This window comes from Paramormyrops kingsleyae, chromosome 10 (assembly GCF_048594095.1).
Source record: "Paramormyrops kingsleyae isolate MSU_618 chromosome 10, PKINGS_0.4, whole genome shotgun sequence".
Lineage (NCBI taxonomy): Eukaryota > Metazoa > Chordata > Actinopteri > Osteoglossiformes > Mormyridae > Paramormyrops > Paramormyrops kingsleyae.
The window spans coordinates 27122378-27140536 of record NC_132806.1 but is presented as its reverse complement, the minus strand read 5'-3'; the positions used below and the strand labels follow the sequence as shown (position 1 = coordinate 27140536).

General features: G+C 45.1%; 2 protein-coding genes across 2 annotated transcripts; one reads left to right on the top strand and one right to left on the bottom strand.

Moving 5' to 3' along the window:
- Window positions 1-1787: 1787 nt before the first annotated feature.
- slc9a6a (solute carrier family 9 member A6a) lies at window positions 1788-15162 on the bottom strand. The gene is made up of 17 exons (XM_023797703.2): window positions 14811-15162; window positions 12390-12589; window positions 12101-12178; window positions 11866-11942; window positions 11635-11747; window positions 10496-10601; window positions 8284-8425; window positions 7913-8018; window positions 7511-7599; window positions 6617-6730; window positions 6224-6335; window positions 5556-5709; window positions 5385-5412; window positions 5153-5238; window positions 4887-4992; window positions 4552-4766; window positions 1788-3782 (listed from the first exon to the last, which is right to left on the bottom strand). Exons 1-17 carry the CDS (start codon window positions 15043-15045, stop codon window positions 3716-3718), a joined length of 2028 nt encoding a protein of 675 aa, XP_023653471.2. The 5' UTR covers window positions 15046-15162; the 3' UTR covers window positions 1788-3715.
- Window positions 15163-15545: 383 nt separating this feature from the next.
- Window positions 15546-17984, top strand: mmgt1 (membrane magnesium transporter 1). The gene is made up of 4 exons (XM_023797470.2): window positions 15546-15690; window positions 16811-16863; window positions 17065-17168; window positions 17398-17984. Exons 1-4 carry the CDS (start codon window positions 15561-15563, stop codon window positions 17546-17548), a joined length of 438 nt encoding a protein of 145 aa, XP_023653238.2. The 5' UTR covers window positions 15546-15560; the 3' UTR covers window positions 17549-17984.
- Window positions 17985-18159: the final 175 nt, after the last annotated feature.

Sequence of the window (18159 nt, the reverse complement as noted above, 5' to 3'; positions counted from 1 at the left end):
ACAGAAGTAGTGGCACATATATAGGGAAATACTAACGGTTAACTCCATTCTCTTCATATAACATCAATGTCCTTTCTACAAAAAAGCGCTCCCAGTTTGTGAAATAATATATAGGTAAATATGTTTTACACGAAAATGTACATTACTGTACATCATTATAATCGGGGTGCGCCAAACTCGCTGTCTAAATGACTGAAACTGTTTGGGTCGTGTATAATTCTGTCGAAGACAACTTCGTTCATTTAAATGCCCTTCTTTGGAATAATATGTGGCTTGCATGGTGAGTCATCACTCCCCGCAATTTAAATCCCGCAATAAAATAAGAGTCCAAGATTCCGGTATGAAACGTAGGAAGTCCAGTGTGCGTTTGGTGCCGATCGGCCCTCCGTGGTTTTTCACAGGTACTCTGTGTTTCTACATCACAGAGCGCACATCGGTACCACGGCGTATGAATAAATTCATAGAGTATCATTAAACGTAGCCATTAATATTACCCAAACACAGATCTCATCCAGGAGCGCCTTCTGCCGTTAGTAAAATAAACAATGGCCGAACATAACTAATATTTTTAACAGAGATTTATAACAGCGTCATCCCCAGTTGTTTTCTTTGGAGTGAGACCAGAGCAGAGGCTGAGCCAAAGTGAACCGCCAACCTAACAGCTCCACAGGACTCTTTCATAACAGGAGCTAGAGGTGCATACAACAGACAGGATTTATAGGCTATAATAAGTGCAAAGATGTAGTCAATAATATGTGTGTCTTTCTTTTGAAGGAGAAAAAGAACATCGTGTTTGGTGGATGAATGGATGGGATTAGACCGATTAGAAGAGACAAGAATCTGACCGCAGAATAAATGGGGACAATTAATTTAGAAGGGGCTTCTTCCTCAGTACGGGACAAAGAAGCTTGTGAAGTGTGTGGTACAGCGTGATCAGGGGTCGAGCCCCGATGGGTGATTTTTACAGCCCGGGGGAGGAGACCCAGAAAACTCAAAGTGACTCACTCCCCATACAATGGGTGCGAGGGCCAGGTGCCTCATGGCAGTGGAATCAGCTGTCAGAGGAATTTGGGCTGACAGCGTCCCTCTCCCCATGCATGTCATGTCAAGCATGCATGATGACAGGACACACATCAGGAGAAGGCATGTGCCGGTCTAGAACATTCCGGAGCTGTCTCGGCCGTCAGATATCAGGGGGTAGAATTATGATGGCATTCAGAAGGTATTGTCTTTTAATAAAAAATGAACAAACCATACAGCTGTCGGTAAAGGTGACCAGGGGAAGCATGAGAGTCAGTAGCATGAGCCATGAGCTGTCGGGGGTCTCAGACTCAACAACGCAGGGAGTGACAACGCCCAGCATGCTGGCTCAGGGAAGAACCCTGTGATGGAGCTGCGCACCAGCACCTCCTCAGGCCAATGCTGGCAATGCAGGCCAGATTGCTGGCTCAGGAAGGAACACCAAGGTGCAGCTGCACACCAGCGCCTCCTCAGGCCAATGCTGGCAATGCAGGCCAGATTGCTGGCTCAGGAAGGAACACCAAAGTGCAGCTGCACGCCAGCGCCTCCTCAGGCCAATGCTGGCAATGCAGGCCAGATTGCTGGCTCAGGAAGGAACACCAAGGTGCAGCTGCACACCAGCGCCTCCACAGGCCAATCTGAGAGTGAGATGGGCTTCCATGTGTGAAGGTGAGCTGGGAGATATTCCGTCACCCTTGGGATTGCGCATTATTCATCCTCCAAAAGTTCATCCAGAATAAAGAGAGGACAACAGTGAAGAACAGCAGTTACAGCTCTCTTTATACCCAAATCCGCACTGGGCTCTTTTATTGACAGTTTGGTGAATGTCCGCAAGCCTCCGGGAACTTCCCCACAAGGGGACTGAGGGCCAGATGGACATGGACACGCTGAGACACACAGCAAACAATATCAGCACAAAAAACTGGCGGTTACATCTCAAAACAAACACAGCGTCAGAATGGTCCCTACGATTTCCTGGCTCAGATGATCAACAGCAGTGACGATTTAAACAGAGCAGCAAAACAATGACTGTTACACGTTGGCCTATGGACTAATCTAGTCAGATGTTTTGTGCTGCAAGTGAGGCGTCTTTTTCTTCAGATTTGGGCTTGTTTATTTCTTAAAACCATTCACATTAGCTACAGCCATCTGCTATGCCGTTGGCATCAAAGTGTCAATCTTCACACCTCAAATAGCACGTCAGTGCAAGGGAGGACAAGAGCCTATACATACACAGTGATGGACAAATGAAGCTTCATGAACCACTTGCTGTATTTTTTGACCCCACTATATGGTGCTCTCTATTCAAAAAAGTTCTCAAAGCATGCCCCATAGTAAACCAAGAGCCCCATCTAGTGGGGTCAAAAAATACAGCGAATGGTTCATGAAGCTTCATTTAGCCATTACTACACATACCCATGACTTTATTTAGGAGGTTAGCAGCAGGGCAGGAGTAACACCCCCTCCCCCCTTGGGGAACTATGCCAGTGATGTGCTTTTGAAGTCCTCCTGAGACAGATATTACGATTCACACTCATACCTCAGTGTCTGATCCAACGACTCCCCTGTGTAAACAGTCTGGCCCAATATTACTGCACTCTGCACTTTCTGTGAATTGTACCATTTCTAAGTGTTACTCCTCTTCACTGTGGTATTGCACATCTATTTGTCTGTTGTCTATTTAGTCTTTATTTATTGGGTGTGGCTGGACCAGTAGGCACCCCAGTGCCCTTGCTGCACTTGACCAGTAAAAGATCTTGAATCTTGGTTTACAGAATCACATACATGTATATTTTGCTAACTTGCTAACAAAATCTGTCCTTATGATACTTCCAGAAACAAAACATGAAAATGCAGCCACATGATCATCAACAATGTGAAAGAATGATGTCATTTCTGTACCTGCTGGTTACAGATGCAAAATATCTATTGATCCAACAGTCTTGATAAGGCTCAATAGAGTTCTGCCCAAATAAAAAATAAAGACCAATAACAAGGCAGAGAAAAACCGATCCCAGCTTTTGGAGGCGATGGCAAACCAGAATATCTAACCAGTGATCCCACAGTGCGGTGACAAGATTGTCAAGTGGCCGCTTTCAAGACCCATGACTGTGATGACAGCTTGGGCTGTTCTTAGCTTAATCATTTGTTTTTTTTTTTCACAATTTTCATTTCAAAATGCCTTAAATTAAAAAGGCAGGGCATGCATTTAACATCACGGCGGAGTCGTAAAACAAGCCACAAGTGGAACAGGATTGATCTCGATCATCCACCTTCCACATGGAGAGACACGTCTAGGAACATGACACCAGGCACGTCATGCTGTCAGCGTTTATAAAAAGGAGATACAACAAAAGGGACAAGTGTATACGGAGTTCCTGCAATGCCGGAGGTGACAAGATGGAGGCAGCAATGAGCACATCACAATTCACTACTGCACCACCTTCCTTCTGCATAACATTGCCATGACAATGGCCCACCAGACGCCCCGCTCTGTTTTGTGTCACGTGACACCGTACAGCCGATCTTCCGATGGGCAGAGTACCCCTTAGTCTCATTTGTGTCCAGAATGTTCGCACTTTGGCGGGCTCTTAACTGTTTTTACTAGTCATATCGAGTCGTTTCCTGCAGCGGGCTGCCGCCGTTGGGCTCCTCCCCTCTTCCACAGCCTGCCTTTCTGTCCCCAGCATCCTCCTCAGTGATGATATTGGGGCGCCAAAGTCCCATCCACAGTGTTGCCATTGTGTCCTCTGTACATGTCCCTTCAATCAAACATATACAATGGGCACGTTATCAGAATAAAGCAGGAAGCCACTTCGGAAAGGATTAGGCGGATTACTATTGGCTAAAAACAAAATAACATACAATACGTTTTTCGGTGTTTTATCCAAATGCAAGTCCACTTCTTTTTTTAGAACAACAGGAAGTCAATTTTTTTTTTGAAACCTCTCAAACAGTAAACATAGACTTTTCAGCACTCATAGCCATGCAGGGAAAGTCAGAAGAGACGATTTAACAGTCACAGTCAAAGGTCACTATGTTGTATGCTACATGTAGTCAGCAAAGCTAACTATATAATCATAATTTAAAAAAAAAAGTTAAATGAACTAGTGCAATGGCAACCGGAGGAACTGCTTAGTGCTCCCCCTATAGGAGAAAAATGGTACGGTATTTTAATTTAAACCACACATACGGAGCAAAGACTCTATAGAAAGACTTTCACAGGGAGAATGGGAGCTCTCAGGTCTCCCCTTAACGGGTCAGCATCGTGCAGATGATGAGTCTGCTTTACAGTGCCCTCCCTAGTGCACTGGAATAACGCTGTAGCCTGCAACACATGTTCCCCGTAAGGAAATCACATAAATGAAAATAATGGGGGGGGGGGGTAGTGGTTTAAAAAGAACCAGACTGAGACCAAGAACAGTGAGTCCTTTGGATGGGATGAGATCAGAACAGAGGTAGGGAACGTAACGCCCGGGCAGGACCAGCAGCAACACAGCGGAGGGTGGGGCGGGAGGGGGGTTGGCTCACTCCCTGTGGCGGAGGAGATCGCGGGGCGCCTCTGAGTGCTCCACAGGCAGGACCAGCTGGGTCCCCAGGGTGGCCAGCTTGCTGTCCGCAGCCTCTATGGGGCCGGAGGCAGGGCAGGGGTGCAGCATGGTGGCCGAGCCAGCTGCCCCGTCGCTGTACACCAGGCCGTCCTGGGGCACCACGTCCGAGTCGTCCTCCTTTAACCGGCCTTCATTCTGTGGAGGGGGGGGGGGTGAGGATTCAGTACATTGGCCAGATGCTGGAGTCGCTGCCACTGCTCCTGTGACTGCACAGCCCAGGTCATCACCACTAGGGGGCACTGTGGAGTGGCTCACCTCGTATGCATGGGGACTGGTGAGACATCGTGCCAGACCACCACACCAGCTGGGCAGCGTGGCTGTGAGGGGCGGGCCGCTGTGTGTGAGGAGGGGCTTCAAGTAGCTGGGGGGGGGGGCTACAGTCAAGGCCTTAAAAGCCATAGGGATACATGGACATTTAGTTCTGTAGGCTTAAGAAAAGCAAACCCAGGTCAATTCAAATTGCTTGTTACTCTGGAGCACCCTCTACTGTCCACTCTGGGTACTGCTACCATTAAGGATACTTGGAGTCAAAGCTGTACCAGTGTCTAAACAGCCAGGCACTCTCCTGTTTGGTGCTCCTGCGCTCTGTGAATTCCAGAGCATTCACCTGTTTGAAATGAGACGGAGAGAGTCACAGGAATGCAGCGTGATGTAAAGGGTGCCCTCGGGCATGGACCGGGTCCTGCTGATACGAGGGGCACCAGCAGACAATCAGGTCACAGGAAACAGAACCGCGAGGAAAAGCCTCCCTACCGAGTCTTTGTCGGAATCCACCCCCACTCTGCATGAAAGAGAGAGAGGCCCAGTTAGCTGGGGTCAGCCGGCGGCTCACTGCATGTGCGACCCTGCACTGCACAGACCAGCCGTCGCCGACTCACTGCATGTGCGACCCTGCACTGCACAGACCAGCCGTTGCCGACTCACCGGATGTGCAGCACTGACAGCATGGGCGTGGTGCCCCCACCACACACCCAGACGGTGAAGAAGACGATGAGCAGCGTGGTGGAGAACATCATCTGCCGGGCGTAGTTGGCCGTGTCCCGGATGGACAGGGCGAAGGTCATGGCCCCCCGTAGGCCTGGGAAGGACGAAATACACACTGCTTGTCATCCATGCATTTTTCAACCACTTATCCAGCAGGGGGCGATGGTGAGTCTGGACTCTATCCTAGGAAACATAGAGCACAAGGTATAGAAAAACCCCAGATGGGACACCAGTCCACTGCAGAGCACCTAGAGACAAGAGCCAAACGTAAATCCATGCTGTTGAACTCTGGGAAACAACTGAACAAGCAACTGAAGGAGAATATCAGAAATAGCATTCGAACCCCCAACCCTGCCGTGGCGATGGGAGGAGACGTTGGCGAAGTACAGTTTTTTTTCTTTTCTTAATTAAAAATGCCAAGACAACTGACGGTGTAGCTGTTCAACAAAAGGCTGACTCATGACCGACAGGAACATGAAAAATACAGTTACTGGTTTGGCCGGACGTGGCTCCATTTTCCGAGCTGGATCATGTTCCTGTCAAAGGCCACTACAGGCTGCTGTGGAGCTTGGCTCATGACTGAAAGACATCTTCATCATCGTGTGCACCTGCAAACATCATCATGTGCTGGAAGTTGTTCCTGATGCGGTTTCGGCGTCCCAGATTGAGCAGGAATGACAGTGGGTATATGTTGGCAGCCCTGCCCAAGAACACGGCCAGCTGAGTAGCGTGGTCAAGGATGGATACCTCAGTAGCCCAGAAGGATGGAGGTGGTCCAGGTCCCACTGGGCTGAAAACCCTCTCTTGTTTGAAACACCCCTGTGACACCTTGGTAGGTAAATAGATACATTCTTACTAGGAGCTGAGCTACTGTAATGAAAGCCTCGTTAGGGAGCTCATTATTGGTGAAATCACTCCTGAGCAACAGCGTGATACGCTTACGGGCACGGGCACACACACACACACACACACACACACACACCCACAAAACTCAAGGATACAAATGCCCCAATGATGAACAAAGGGTTGAACATGTGGTTCTGGAAGGTGAACAGCGTCAAGCCCATGTAGGAGAAGATGAAATTCTCCGCTAGGAAGTTCAGCAGCTCAAATAACTGGAGTGGAAAAGGCACAGGAAGGTGTTTAGTAAATGGACCACGGCCCAAGGAACAGTGCAGAGATCAGAACTTCACACAGCAGCCAATAGGGGAAGACAATGACAAGAATAAAGGCATTTAACAAAGGCAATTAAAGGGACACTCGGGGGTCTTGTGAGAAAGCTGCAATATTGTTCTGCCATCCATCTTCCAACAGCTTATTCAGTACAGGGTCACCTGGTGCCAGGAGAATATCCCAGGCAGCCAGCACACAAATCCAGGAAGCCCCTGGAACTGGGCCGGTCCATCACAGGCCACACATACACACCTACCGACACACTGGGGACCATGTGGAGATGCCAGTTCATCACATCGGAGCTGAAATTAAACCCTCACACCCTGGAGGTGGGAAGCAACAGTGCTACCTGTTCATTTATAGTGATAGTGGTAGCATTAGTAGCATTAGTAGCATTAGTAGCATTAGTAGCATTAGTAGTAGCAATGCTAGCAGCATTATTATTATTATTTGCATGGCCTGTGTTTCCTGAAATAGGCTGCAGAGCGCCCCCTATAGTACTGTGCTGGATAAGCAGCAGGAATTAGGATGACATCATTAATATTGTTATTCATGTTACTAATATTAATAATTGTATTATGATTTAGCAGTTGCTCAGCTGAGCTAAACTTGTTTGTGTGTGTGTGTGTGTGTGTGTGTGTGTGTGTGTGTGTGTGTGTGTGTGTGTGTGTGTGCGTGAGACGGCTGTGCTGGACTGAGGACACCAGCAGAAGGGAACTCGCCTGTTTGGTCCGGGTTTTGGACTCTGGAGACAGGTTGTTATAGGTGTAGTGAGCCTGAGTTATCCCACCAAACAGAACTGCCACAACCCCTGCAAGCACAAGCCAGCACAGCACACAGTCAGTGAGGTGCAGGGGGCAACCCGGCTAAGACGACTGGAAAGGGGGGGGTTCGATAAATGAATGCAGCATTTTCTATGCTCCATAGTCACTGTGAGCCAGTGGGAGCAGCAGTTATTTATTAGCCAATGAGAATCAGTGACTAGTAGGCACCTCTGAACCAAATGAGAACTACTGATCAAGAACCGGCACTTATCCATGGACTAATGGGGCCAGGGGGTCCTTTAAGCCCAATGAGACCCATTTCTGGCATCTGAAGGACCACCCACCGGCACCAGCAGTTACCTGTGAACCCACAGGCCTCGGCCAGCAGGAAGGTGCTCCAAGACATGAGGAAGAAGAGCGCCGTCTCCAGGAGCTGGAAGTCCCGCAGTTTGGTGAACTTAGTGACGTGAGGAGGCAAGTCAAGGAGAATCTGTAAGGGCACTGGACAGCGCCCCCTTCAGGCAGATCAGAGCATCACATCATCTCCCGTAAGGGACATAAGAATCTCCCCCCCCCCAAAATACCCCTGATATTATTATTGAATAAGAATTTTAATATCTAGAGAAGCTGTGGATGATTGAACACCAACACAGAGCAGAAAGAGCTGGGCGGGGAGATGCGGGACCAGGTGGTTCATTCAGCCCTGCTGTGGCGGCTGCAAGGGAGGATATGAAGGCGGTCAAGATGCCGGTGGACACGCCCAGCGCGAAGGAGCCGCTGAACACCCCCAGGAACACGCCGAAGGATTTCAGCACCGCCATGCCATCGTAGGAGTGGCTGCTCGCCGCAGCCGGCTGGTAGGCGACGATGGACCTGTGGCGGACGTCAGAATGATACTAGTCATAAACAGGCACAGGCATAAATGAAGAGGAACACACAAGCACAAATGAGCATAAACACACACATGGACAGACAGACACAAACACAAATTAACATAAATACACACACGGATACACAGATGCAAACACAAGTGAACATAAATACAGACAGACACAAACAAACAGACAAACAGAAACATACAAACAAAAAAAAACACACAGGCACAAATGAGCAAATGAATCACACACAGTTCATATATTCCTGTCATTGTGGCGACCCTCCATTCATTTCTATGGGCATAACTCTAATCCTAATCCCCAGCCCTAACTTTAACCATAAATAACCAAACAAAATACAAGACTTTTGGCTGTTTTAGTTTTTTGATTGCATTCACAGGTTTTTCAGGTCCCCACAATAGAAACCTCAATTTGATAAAAATCTACATAAGCTACAAAGTTAACAGGTTTTTGGTAAATACAAACCCAAACACACACACACACACACACACACACACAAGACACAGACAAACAGAAACAAATACATAAAGAATCACCTACACAGGCACAAGCAAACAGAAACACACATACAGACACAAACGAACATAAACACTCACAGGCAGGCCTGAACAGGCCATCTGGCATAAAAGGCATTTTCCTGGTGTGTTTGTAGGCTGGTACAAGTTATTGTGGGGACCCTTCAAACAAATCATTTTCACACTTTAGCCTTTTTTTAATGACTTGATTGAATTCAAAGACAGCTACCCTGGGTTTCAGTGTTGTAGGAGGATAGTCATAAAGTCAGTTTAAAAAGTACCTTCACCTGCTCTGAGCAAGCATTCCACTCACATGGTTTAATCTGTCAGCTTTCTAGTTATAAATCAATCTCCCTGATGCAAATGCATTTCCTATGGGGCCAGACTGCAATCTGAAAGCATTTCTGAGTGATTTCAGTGCACACTGACGGGAGAAGATGTGGAACAAGGAGAGCCCCACTAGCACATGTAGAACCCCTTCTGTCCCCTTTGCTCTTCCAAGGGCCAAAGCAGATGCGCAGCCAGACATCTATGCCTGTAAACCAGAACGTCTGCACCATCAGACTTGTAAAACCAGCACCTAGATTTACATCCACCTTCTGAACTGTGTTCCACTGTTCCACTGACGGATATAATGCGCTCTTGGGGCTTTATACACCGTTTCTGTGACATCTCACAGGTGGACACTAAGCTCGGGGGCATGGTCACTGCAGACCGACACGGCGCCACCTGTCAGAAGTTGAGTGTTTTGCAGGATGCCACCTGACTCCGGCAAGCGCCTCTCAGTGTAAGACGAGGCACACATACCATGGCCTCTTTAAGAAAGCCACACCTCCAATCCTGTTCCACCTGTTTGGTATGACAGGGCAGGATACTAATAACCAACAAAGGGGGGTTAGTAACGGAGGTGGTGAGTGGCTCATCAGTTTAGAACATGTGGTCTGTGATTGGAAGGTTGCTAGTTCAATTCCCAGAATTAGAAGAGCAATTTCACCATTAAGTCCTTGAGAACAGCCTTTAATCCCTAATTGCTCCAAGAACTGTCTGACACTGCTGTCAATTGTATGTTGCTGTGGATAGGAGAATTTCTAAATGCTGTAATTATGTGTGAAAGTCTCAGATCACACATGATTCATGGGAGGTTTTTTATCGTGATTTTTAAAAATGATTTCTGGGGGCAGTATGTGGCTCAGTAGGTTAAATCTCTATGCCTGTGATCAGAAGGTTGCTGGTTTCAGCACGTCTGTGGGTCCTTGAGTAAGGCCCTTAACCCCCCCCAGCTCCCTGGGTGCTAGTATGGGTGGCTGCCCTTCATGGCCAGATTGCTCTCACCTACAGAGAACAAGCTGGGGGAGGCATAAAGAGAATTTCCCCACAGGGATCAATAAATGATCTATTACTATTATAATTAGGTGTGAGGCACTGAGCGTTTGTGAGATATGTGTAAATCCCACTGGTTTCCTTGAGAACATCCCTGAACAAGCTCTACACACACACACACACACACACACACACACAGAGGGCCCACTCACGAGGACAGCACGACTGCAACTGCGTCATTGAGTACACTCTCTCCGAACAGCATGGCATAAAGGTCTGAATCCACCTGCAGCTCCGTGAAAATGGCCAGCACTGTCACTGAAAGGAGAAGGGATGATGTTCACCATTTATCATTGGCACAACAACACTGCCAGTACATTTCCATCCAGGACACTCATAAATTATGTCATTTGTTGCTCAGATTTAATGATTTTTTTAAACACTTTCCCCAAATAAGTAACAAAAAGTCTCATTAATGTAACAAATAGCTCAAACCTAGATAATATGTTTTTATACCTTTCAGCTTTATTGCATCTTGCTGACAATAAACAATCATTTTGCATGATTGCTCAATTTTTTTAATTAGTTTTGTCATTTTCTTTCTCATCTCCATAACTCTTGCCCTGGATTTGATAAAATACTTTTGTTTATTACAGAAATAAATGGTAATACATCAAAACTGATTAACTGCCCCTGGGGGCAAAATCGACAGTTTATACAAATAGGTTGTATAATTTGAGTCTGTCTCTAAACTAATTTATAAAATAAAAGAAAATTGATGTGGCGTGTTAATGAGTTTGCGGAAATGACCCATCCAGTACTACCAGCCCTTAGACATATGCAGATATCTGTAACCTGAGCTCCCATAATGCACCTCAATATTTACTGAAAGTACGTATCAAGGGGTGTTTCTCAATATGCATTCTTGACCGTACATGTACCCATTTTATGTCATCTTCTATTACCAAAGACGAGTTCCAATACTCAAGAACAGAAGCAGAGGACAGTAAAAATCCCTGGATGTCGTTCTTACCCAAACACCAAGGATACATCAGTTGCATCCTTGCCAAATGAGGCCAATCCCATGATTCATTGTGCCCCAAGTTCGTTCTTGGGAGGCAATTTCACAAGACCGGTCTTGCCAAGACCACAAGTACGGTCTTTGTGTTCTTGGTATTGAGAAACACCCAAGGAAAACACTTCTGTTCAGGAACTCAAAGCAATTTCATTTCTGGGATTTCAAAGTGCAACCTTGATTAAATACAACAGCAAATTTAACAGCAAAGATTTCCCTCTAGAAAAGTTCATGTGTGTATGTGTGTGTGTGTGGGGGGGGGGGTGTTGTGGGTACCTGGATCCGTGGCAGAGACGATGGCGCCGAAGAATAAGCAATCGGTGAAGTAGAAGTCCCCACCCAACTGACCCACACGTGCAATCAGCGTCACAAAGCCATACATCAGCAGCCTGAGGGAGAATCACATAGTGATGTCACCATTTTACCCATGTGACCCTGGCATCATGACCCTACGCTGCCTCAGACACCATGTCTGCCGTACAGAAGCTGCCAGGCAAGGACACCCACCCAATGACGAAACACGAGATGAGTGTCCCCACAAAGGCGAAGGCCAGGATGGAGCCGATGTTCCTGAAGAAGTGTCTCTGTAAGGTCAAGGGAGGTCAACGAATGCGTGAAACTCCCCGATTCTCTAGCCAGCAAAGGATCACAGGATGCGGCGATTTTGCTGGTGCATATGCATCGTCAGCAAGCACAGGCAACACACTAAACTGAAATTTACGGTATTTTATGAGTCAATTACCCTCTTCAGGCTGTAACCAGCGTGAAAGATGATGGGAGGCAGGAGAATGTTAAAGAATATCTCTGGATCAAAGGTCACCTAAAAAACAGCAGGTACAGCATGTTAGTGCTCAGCAAAGCAGCAATAAGACGTGGCTGCACAGGGCTGTAGAGTTACGGGGCTGTAGAGTTACGGGGCTATTAAACTGAACAGATTTTCCCTCCAGATTATTTCAATGATCTGCTGCATGAGCTGAACGACATGGAAGCTTTTGAGTCCCCCCGCCGGTGCTGGGGGAGGGAACACGCACCTTCCTGAGCATCTCGTTGTCCCGCACCTCCTGCACCTCGCTGGCGCTGATCTCACCCTTCAGCGCGTACTCGTAGAAACGTCCACTCACGTTCACGAGTAGCGTGGCCGGGCTGGCGTTCACCTGGCAACTCAGGGTCACGTTGTTGATGTCACGAGGCACGTGGATTGCATACCGAAGGATCACACCCACCAGCAGCCCTGCGGGGTAGAGGCAGAGTCACATTCAAAATACCTCACAAAACGTATGACTGGCATGTAGCCCATTCATAATGTCTAAAGACTACTAACACAAACTATGAAAAGCATTTAACACGGGTGAGTTGTGTGACAATACTAAGCATCCTGTGAGGATGAAGAGTTCTAAAATATCATAATGCATGAGTTTAACAAACATAAGAAGCCTTTCTGCTACCTATACACGTTTACATTATTAAAATTTAAATTCAGTTTTTGTTCAAAATCAACTTATCTTCTCCATATCAGCTAATAATTTTTCATTTTAGGAACGTTCACCGAACGTTACGATTAACGTATGGAAACTTTCAAAGTATCTAGCATTCTTAACGTTCCCAGAACGTTTTCCCATTACTACTACAACTAAGAATAATAAAGAACAAACAACCGAAGACCGTGGTAGAGAAGCAGGTAGCACTGAGGCCTGATATTTCTGAAATCGTGGATTCGAGGCTATAACAGCGACTTAGTAATATACACAAGGAGCACACAAGTTATTTTTCTAATAAAATAACGTTTTTATTATAAAACAAAAAAAATTCAATATTAATAACGCAAAAAGTGTGTTCAGATAATACTGTTATCGTGATAACCTTGAAAGAACCTTTATTAAAAACATAAAACGTGGAAATAACGTTCTATCAGCGTTACAGTAAGAATGTTCTTTGTCATCATTGAGAAGCCACTTTACAATAAGGCTACCCATATAAAGCGTTTATGAATGGTTTATAATCTGTATAATCTGGTTATTAATTAGGTTGTACCACTTTGTAAATTATTAATAGACAATTTTAATCAAGTTATAACAGTTTTCTTTTTATTAATGAGTTATTACCATTTACAAGTGGCAAAAGGGAGCCTTATTGTAAAGTGGTACCAGAAGATCTTCACTTAACGTTAGCTTAAGTTCTGCGAACATTCCCTGTTAGCTGGGATAATAGCTCATTCATTGTTCAATATACATCAATACCGTTTACAACACTACGTTTATCACAAGTATGTGCTGCGTTGGTGTTTTAAACACTGTTCTTTTCATTAAGTTATGGTACGTATTTGATTATTTCATTTGCCCCCCAGTACTGTACATAAAATCGTCCACCAGGCTAGCAAAGGACTGTTTGTGGTTTGGTAGGTAACTGATCGTTGAAAGCTGCTGTTCGTGGACTGAAACTAATTCGTCGGATTTATGGGGAAAACAGTTATCAGAATCTTCCTGAACAGATGGCCACGTCATTAATACCCCTATAGTTAAACAGGTTAGCATCACGCTTCCACCTCAAACAGGACTTCATGGTCATCTTCTCTGCTGGTATTCAGATCTAAGAGCTTCATATTATTCCCCTATCGCTGGAATGCAGAACCAAAAACTGGTTCAGTCTGTTTGTCAAACTTCCCTTCACCTGCCTGTAAGGAAACTCCCCTATATCTCTGTTTCATTTCTGAGACTCAGCAGCCGGTGTTTGACAATCAAACTAGAAACAATGGCCTGGATCAAACGTGCTACCATACCGGTATCCTTAAAGATAAGTTTCCAACATTGCAAGGACGTCGGCGTTAGTTGCCGCTGCGTGCACTATACAAACTGTCAGGCAGTACGGTGGATCGGTGCTGTCTAAGCAGATCTACAGTTCCGACAAGAAACTCATCCGACGACGCCTAAATAATTGAATCTCTCACTTAACAAATTATATAGCTGGCTCATCCCGCAATCGGTGCTTGGAAACGCCAGGTAATCGGTCACAATATATAAGCCTGAAATAACAAACTACCCGGCTTGATTCTGACATGTCTTCATCCTCCTGTATATGGAATTTGCTAGAAAACATTTGCCAGAATACACTGTCCAACCAACAAATGGCATTGACTGCACCGTCGTTGCCACCTGTGTCACGGGGACAAATTACACGTTATGGGGTGAAAGCCCACGATGCATTTTAAATGAACGGCATTAACAACATTAAAGAATACAAGTTTCCTGTCACTTTAATTATTGCTGTCAATTCATAGAATTTTGCTTGTGCAGTGCGATAGCATATTTGCAATAACTTTTCAAAATATGGTTGCTAGACAACATGCGATCGTTGATGATGAACTCGTCATTAATACCCTGACCACAGTAATGATAGCAAGGGACATAGTAATTACATCATCGCACATCTTCAATATTGAAAAGTAGGATCCTCACCATATATCATAGCTAATCCGGTTTCATGTAAAAACCTGAATCTGCGGTGTTTGAAGAGCCATATTGTTAAAATAGTTAGGGTAAGGAGCAAGATGAATATGAGCAGGTCGGCACTGTCCCGCCGGTGGCTTTCCTCAGCATTCTTCTCTGTTACAATATTTTCCATACCGGTATCGTCGGCACTGCCGCGCCATATAAACAATGCCAGGCAGAATAAAATACGGACGGGTGTCATCTTGGACACCCTCGGCGTTCAGTCCACACGGCGCGACTCCCTGTGTTTTTGACGGACCGCGCGTATTTAGACACGTCGCCTCCGCAGGCTGAGCCGTATCGGTACCGTGTCCGCCCCCCCCCCAGTACTGCTCTCCCCTCCCCCCAAGGCACTGGCGGCATCACGTGACAGGTGGCTGACTGGGGATGAGTAGCACATCAGCGTCTACAAGAGTTCTGCAAGCCGTCCCGACTAAATGACAAAAACTTTCATGATCAGATGATAAAATTTCATAAACATGTTATTACATTTCACCCGCAGACCATTATACCTACACGAAATAAAAATACAGAAGATACGCTATCATCAGCATTAGTCAATATGACTCTGTCTTTGTTGCATGTCCGCATGTATTCTCTAAGTAAATATCTCTTAATCAAATGTATAATATAAAATCAGTAATAAGCAAAAATAATTTTACATGCTAGACTCTTTTCCAAAGTGGTAAGAAAGGGGTTAAGTAGCCGAGCCGGTTGATGACGTCACCTTTCCGCGCCGTTCTGTCTTTTCCGCCTGCCTGTTTGAAGATGGCTTCTACAGTGTGGAAGGGGATCGTTGGTTTCGGGCTGGTAGCTTTAGCTCATGCAGCTTTCTCAGCAGCACAGCGTGAGTATAATGTAATCTGGGAAATAAAATAACACACTGCTTTGTATACATCCTATCGGTAAATGCTGGGTAAAAAGCTAGTCATCCAGGTCACCGCAGCTAGTTATACTAATAAACGTGTGAAAAATATATGCAAAAAGGTATTTAAAATAACACTGTTTTGTTAACGTGCACAGTCTAAGGTGAAGCTGGGTAGCGTATCTATACAGTACTAATCAACATTATTGTTTAGCGGCTGCTACGTTAATTTGAGGTTGTAGTTTATTTAAGATATCCCCATTTTGCCGGTGAGAAAACTCCGTTTTCTGTTACATTGTGTAAACCGTATAACAATAGCTTGCTCACTGATGTATAATAGATTTTACCCCTGTAATTAGAAAACTATATATTTAGACCCAATTAATATGCATTTATATGCAGACAACAATTAAACGTTAACTCAGGTTAATTTTAGTAGAATATATATTATAAAGATTGATTTGAACAAGATGCATGCTTTAAATGACTATTTCCTGCCGCTGATTCTAATCTTAGGAGGTGTATCTATAGTAGAATGAATATGAAGTCTGTTTCCGTGTGTATTTTATGCATGATTTGCCTTAGTTGTGTTATTGGGTGACTTGTATAGCGAAGTAATGGATCAGAGGGCCTGCTTCAGATGTGGGCCATTTTAACCAATTAGGATCTTCGGCGTACGTTTTTTCTAGGTCTCATAGGCAGACCTCTGATGTTCGGAGGATAAATGTCATTTTCCTTTTTGTCTGATACATGTATATACAAGCTCTGTTTTTTGAAATTGTATCAAATAATATAGAAAAAAGAGTGAGAAAATGAGGCATATGTATTTGTTAAAATATTATGCCGTAAAATCAGGGAAAGTTCAACAACCCTGCTTTTCAACCACACACTGTATGGGCAGTAAGATTAGAGTTTCCTGGACAAATTACCCACAATGACTTGGCATTCATGGAGCAGTCAGCCCAGCACTAACAGGATTAATGGCCGCATCATCAGAATCCTTTTTCCTGTGGCAGCCTAAATCTACTTTTTCTTGATAGCGTTGATATTCAGTGTACTGCACAGTCAATTAAAACTTGCTTTTTTCCCCCCTTTCCTTTAGATCGATCTTATATGAGACTCACAGAGAAAGAGAATGAAACTTTACCAATAGATGTGAGTTTTCTGTTTTATCCCTATACACTGTGAAATATTAAATGTATATTAATGTTTTCCAGACAGCCTCAAAGTATTTGGTCGCTTTCTTAATTTCTGAAGACTAAATACAATTTAAGAAATTACTTTGATGTCAAGCTTGGTTCACAGTATTTGTCACCCATTTGATTACAACTAGTGTGTTTTGCATCTTCTTTCTAGATTGTTCTACAGACTTTATTAGCATTTGTAATAAGCTGTTATGGCATAGTCCACATTGCCGGAGACTTTAAGGACATGGATGCCTCTTCAGAGCTGCAGAACAAGTACGATCCTGTCCCTGTCGCATCTGGCAAAGCATGTACTTTGTGTCATTTGATCACTTCCCAGTTTCCCTCACATCCCTTTCCTGGTGTGGTGATGCTGGCTTTTAGTCCATATGAACAGGTCACATCTGTCAGCATGTGTCGGCATTTCCACCTCTGTGAATGTTTCGCAAACCTGTCTTGTCCTGTCTTGTAAACCGCACTTTTTTTTCTTTTTTTTTTTAAACAGATCCTTCGACACGTTGCGAAACCATCCATCTTTCTACATGTTCAACCACCGGGGCAGAGTGCTCTTCCAGTCACGGGAGCCGGACCCTAGGCTGACCCCTCAGGCCCTGCCGTCCGACCCTGTCCGACAACGCAAGCTGCAGTTCCACTGATGCTGGCCTCCTCCTTTACCCTTTTTCTATTCCTTTTTCCCATGTAAACAGACTGGCTCCTTGTTTGGTGGGCCGGAGTGGTATGGGAGGTCAGGGTCTGAACAGCCTGCTGATTTTAATTATTTTTTCCCCTCGTCCTCATACTCCAGTAATTCTTGAAGCACGTTCCGTGACCAACAGATGCAAATGTTTAACCCCAAGGACTGTGCCAAGTTATCCTGCAAGTAAATAAATGTTTGGATATGGCCATAAAATCCTAAAGGACTCCGTGGTTCGCTCCCATTTCAGACACCTGCATAAACGGTCACAGTGAAAGTGATTACTCTGGACATTTCCAACATCCAAAACACTCCTTATATTGTGTTCAGGCAGCGCTTCTCGCTGTCATGCATGTCTACCTTGTGCGTTCTGGTTTTCGATTAAAAACAAAAATGAATTTCCATAGTCGGTTATATTTCCTTGCACTTTGCAATCCTTGCAGATTTTCTGTTGTAAACATGCTGTGTAATAGTTTACCATTGTTTTAGGTGAGTTGGCAGGGTTGCAGTGTAACTAATCAAGAAAATCCCAGTTCCTTGAACTTAGAATGTGAGATTTTGTATTGAAATTTT

Excerpts from the sequence above, each read along its gene's own strand:
- slc9a6a (XM_023797703.2), bottom strand. The coding sequence starts at position 15,045 with ATGACACCCGTCCGTATTTTATTCTGCCTGGCATTGTTTATATGGCGC. Across the intron at positions 12,179-12,389 it reads ACAACGAGATGCTCAGGAAG|GTGACCTTTGATCCAGAGAT; the intron begins GTGCGTGTTCCC and ends GCTGTTTTTTAG. Across the intron at positions 10,602-11,634 it reads CGTCTCTGCCACGGATCCAG|TGACAGTGCTGGCCATTTTC; the intron begins GTACCCACAACA and ends TTCTCCTTTCAG.
- mmgt1 (XM_023797470.2), top strand. The coding sequence starts at position 15,561 with ATGACGTCACCTTTCCGCGCCGTTCTGTCTTTTCCGCCTGCCTGTTTG. Across the intron at positions 15,691-16,810 it reads AGCTTTCTCAGCAGCACAGC|ATCGATCTTATATGAGACTC; the intron begins GTGAGTATAATG and ends CCTTTCCTTTAG. Across the intron at positions 17,169-17,397 it reads TCTTCAGAGCTGCAGAACAA|ATCCTTCGACACGTTGCGAA; the intron begins GTACGATCCTGT and ends TTTTTTAAACAG.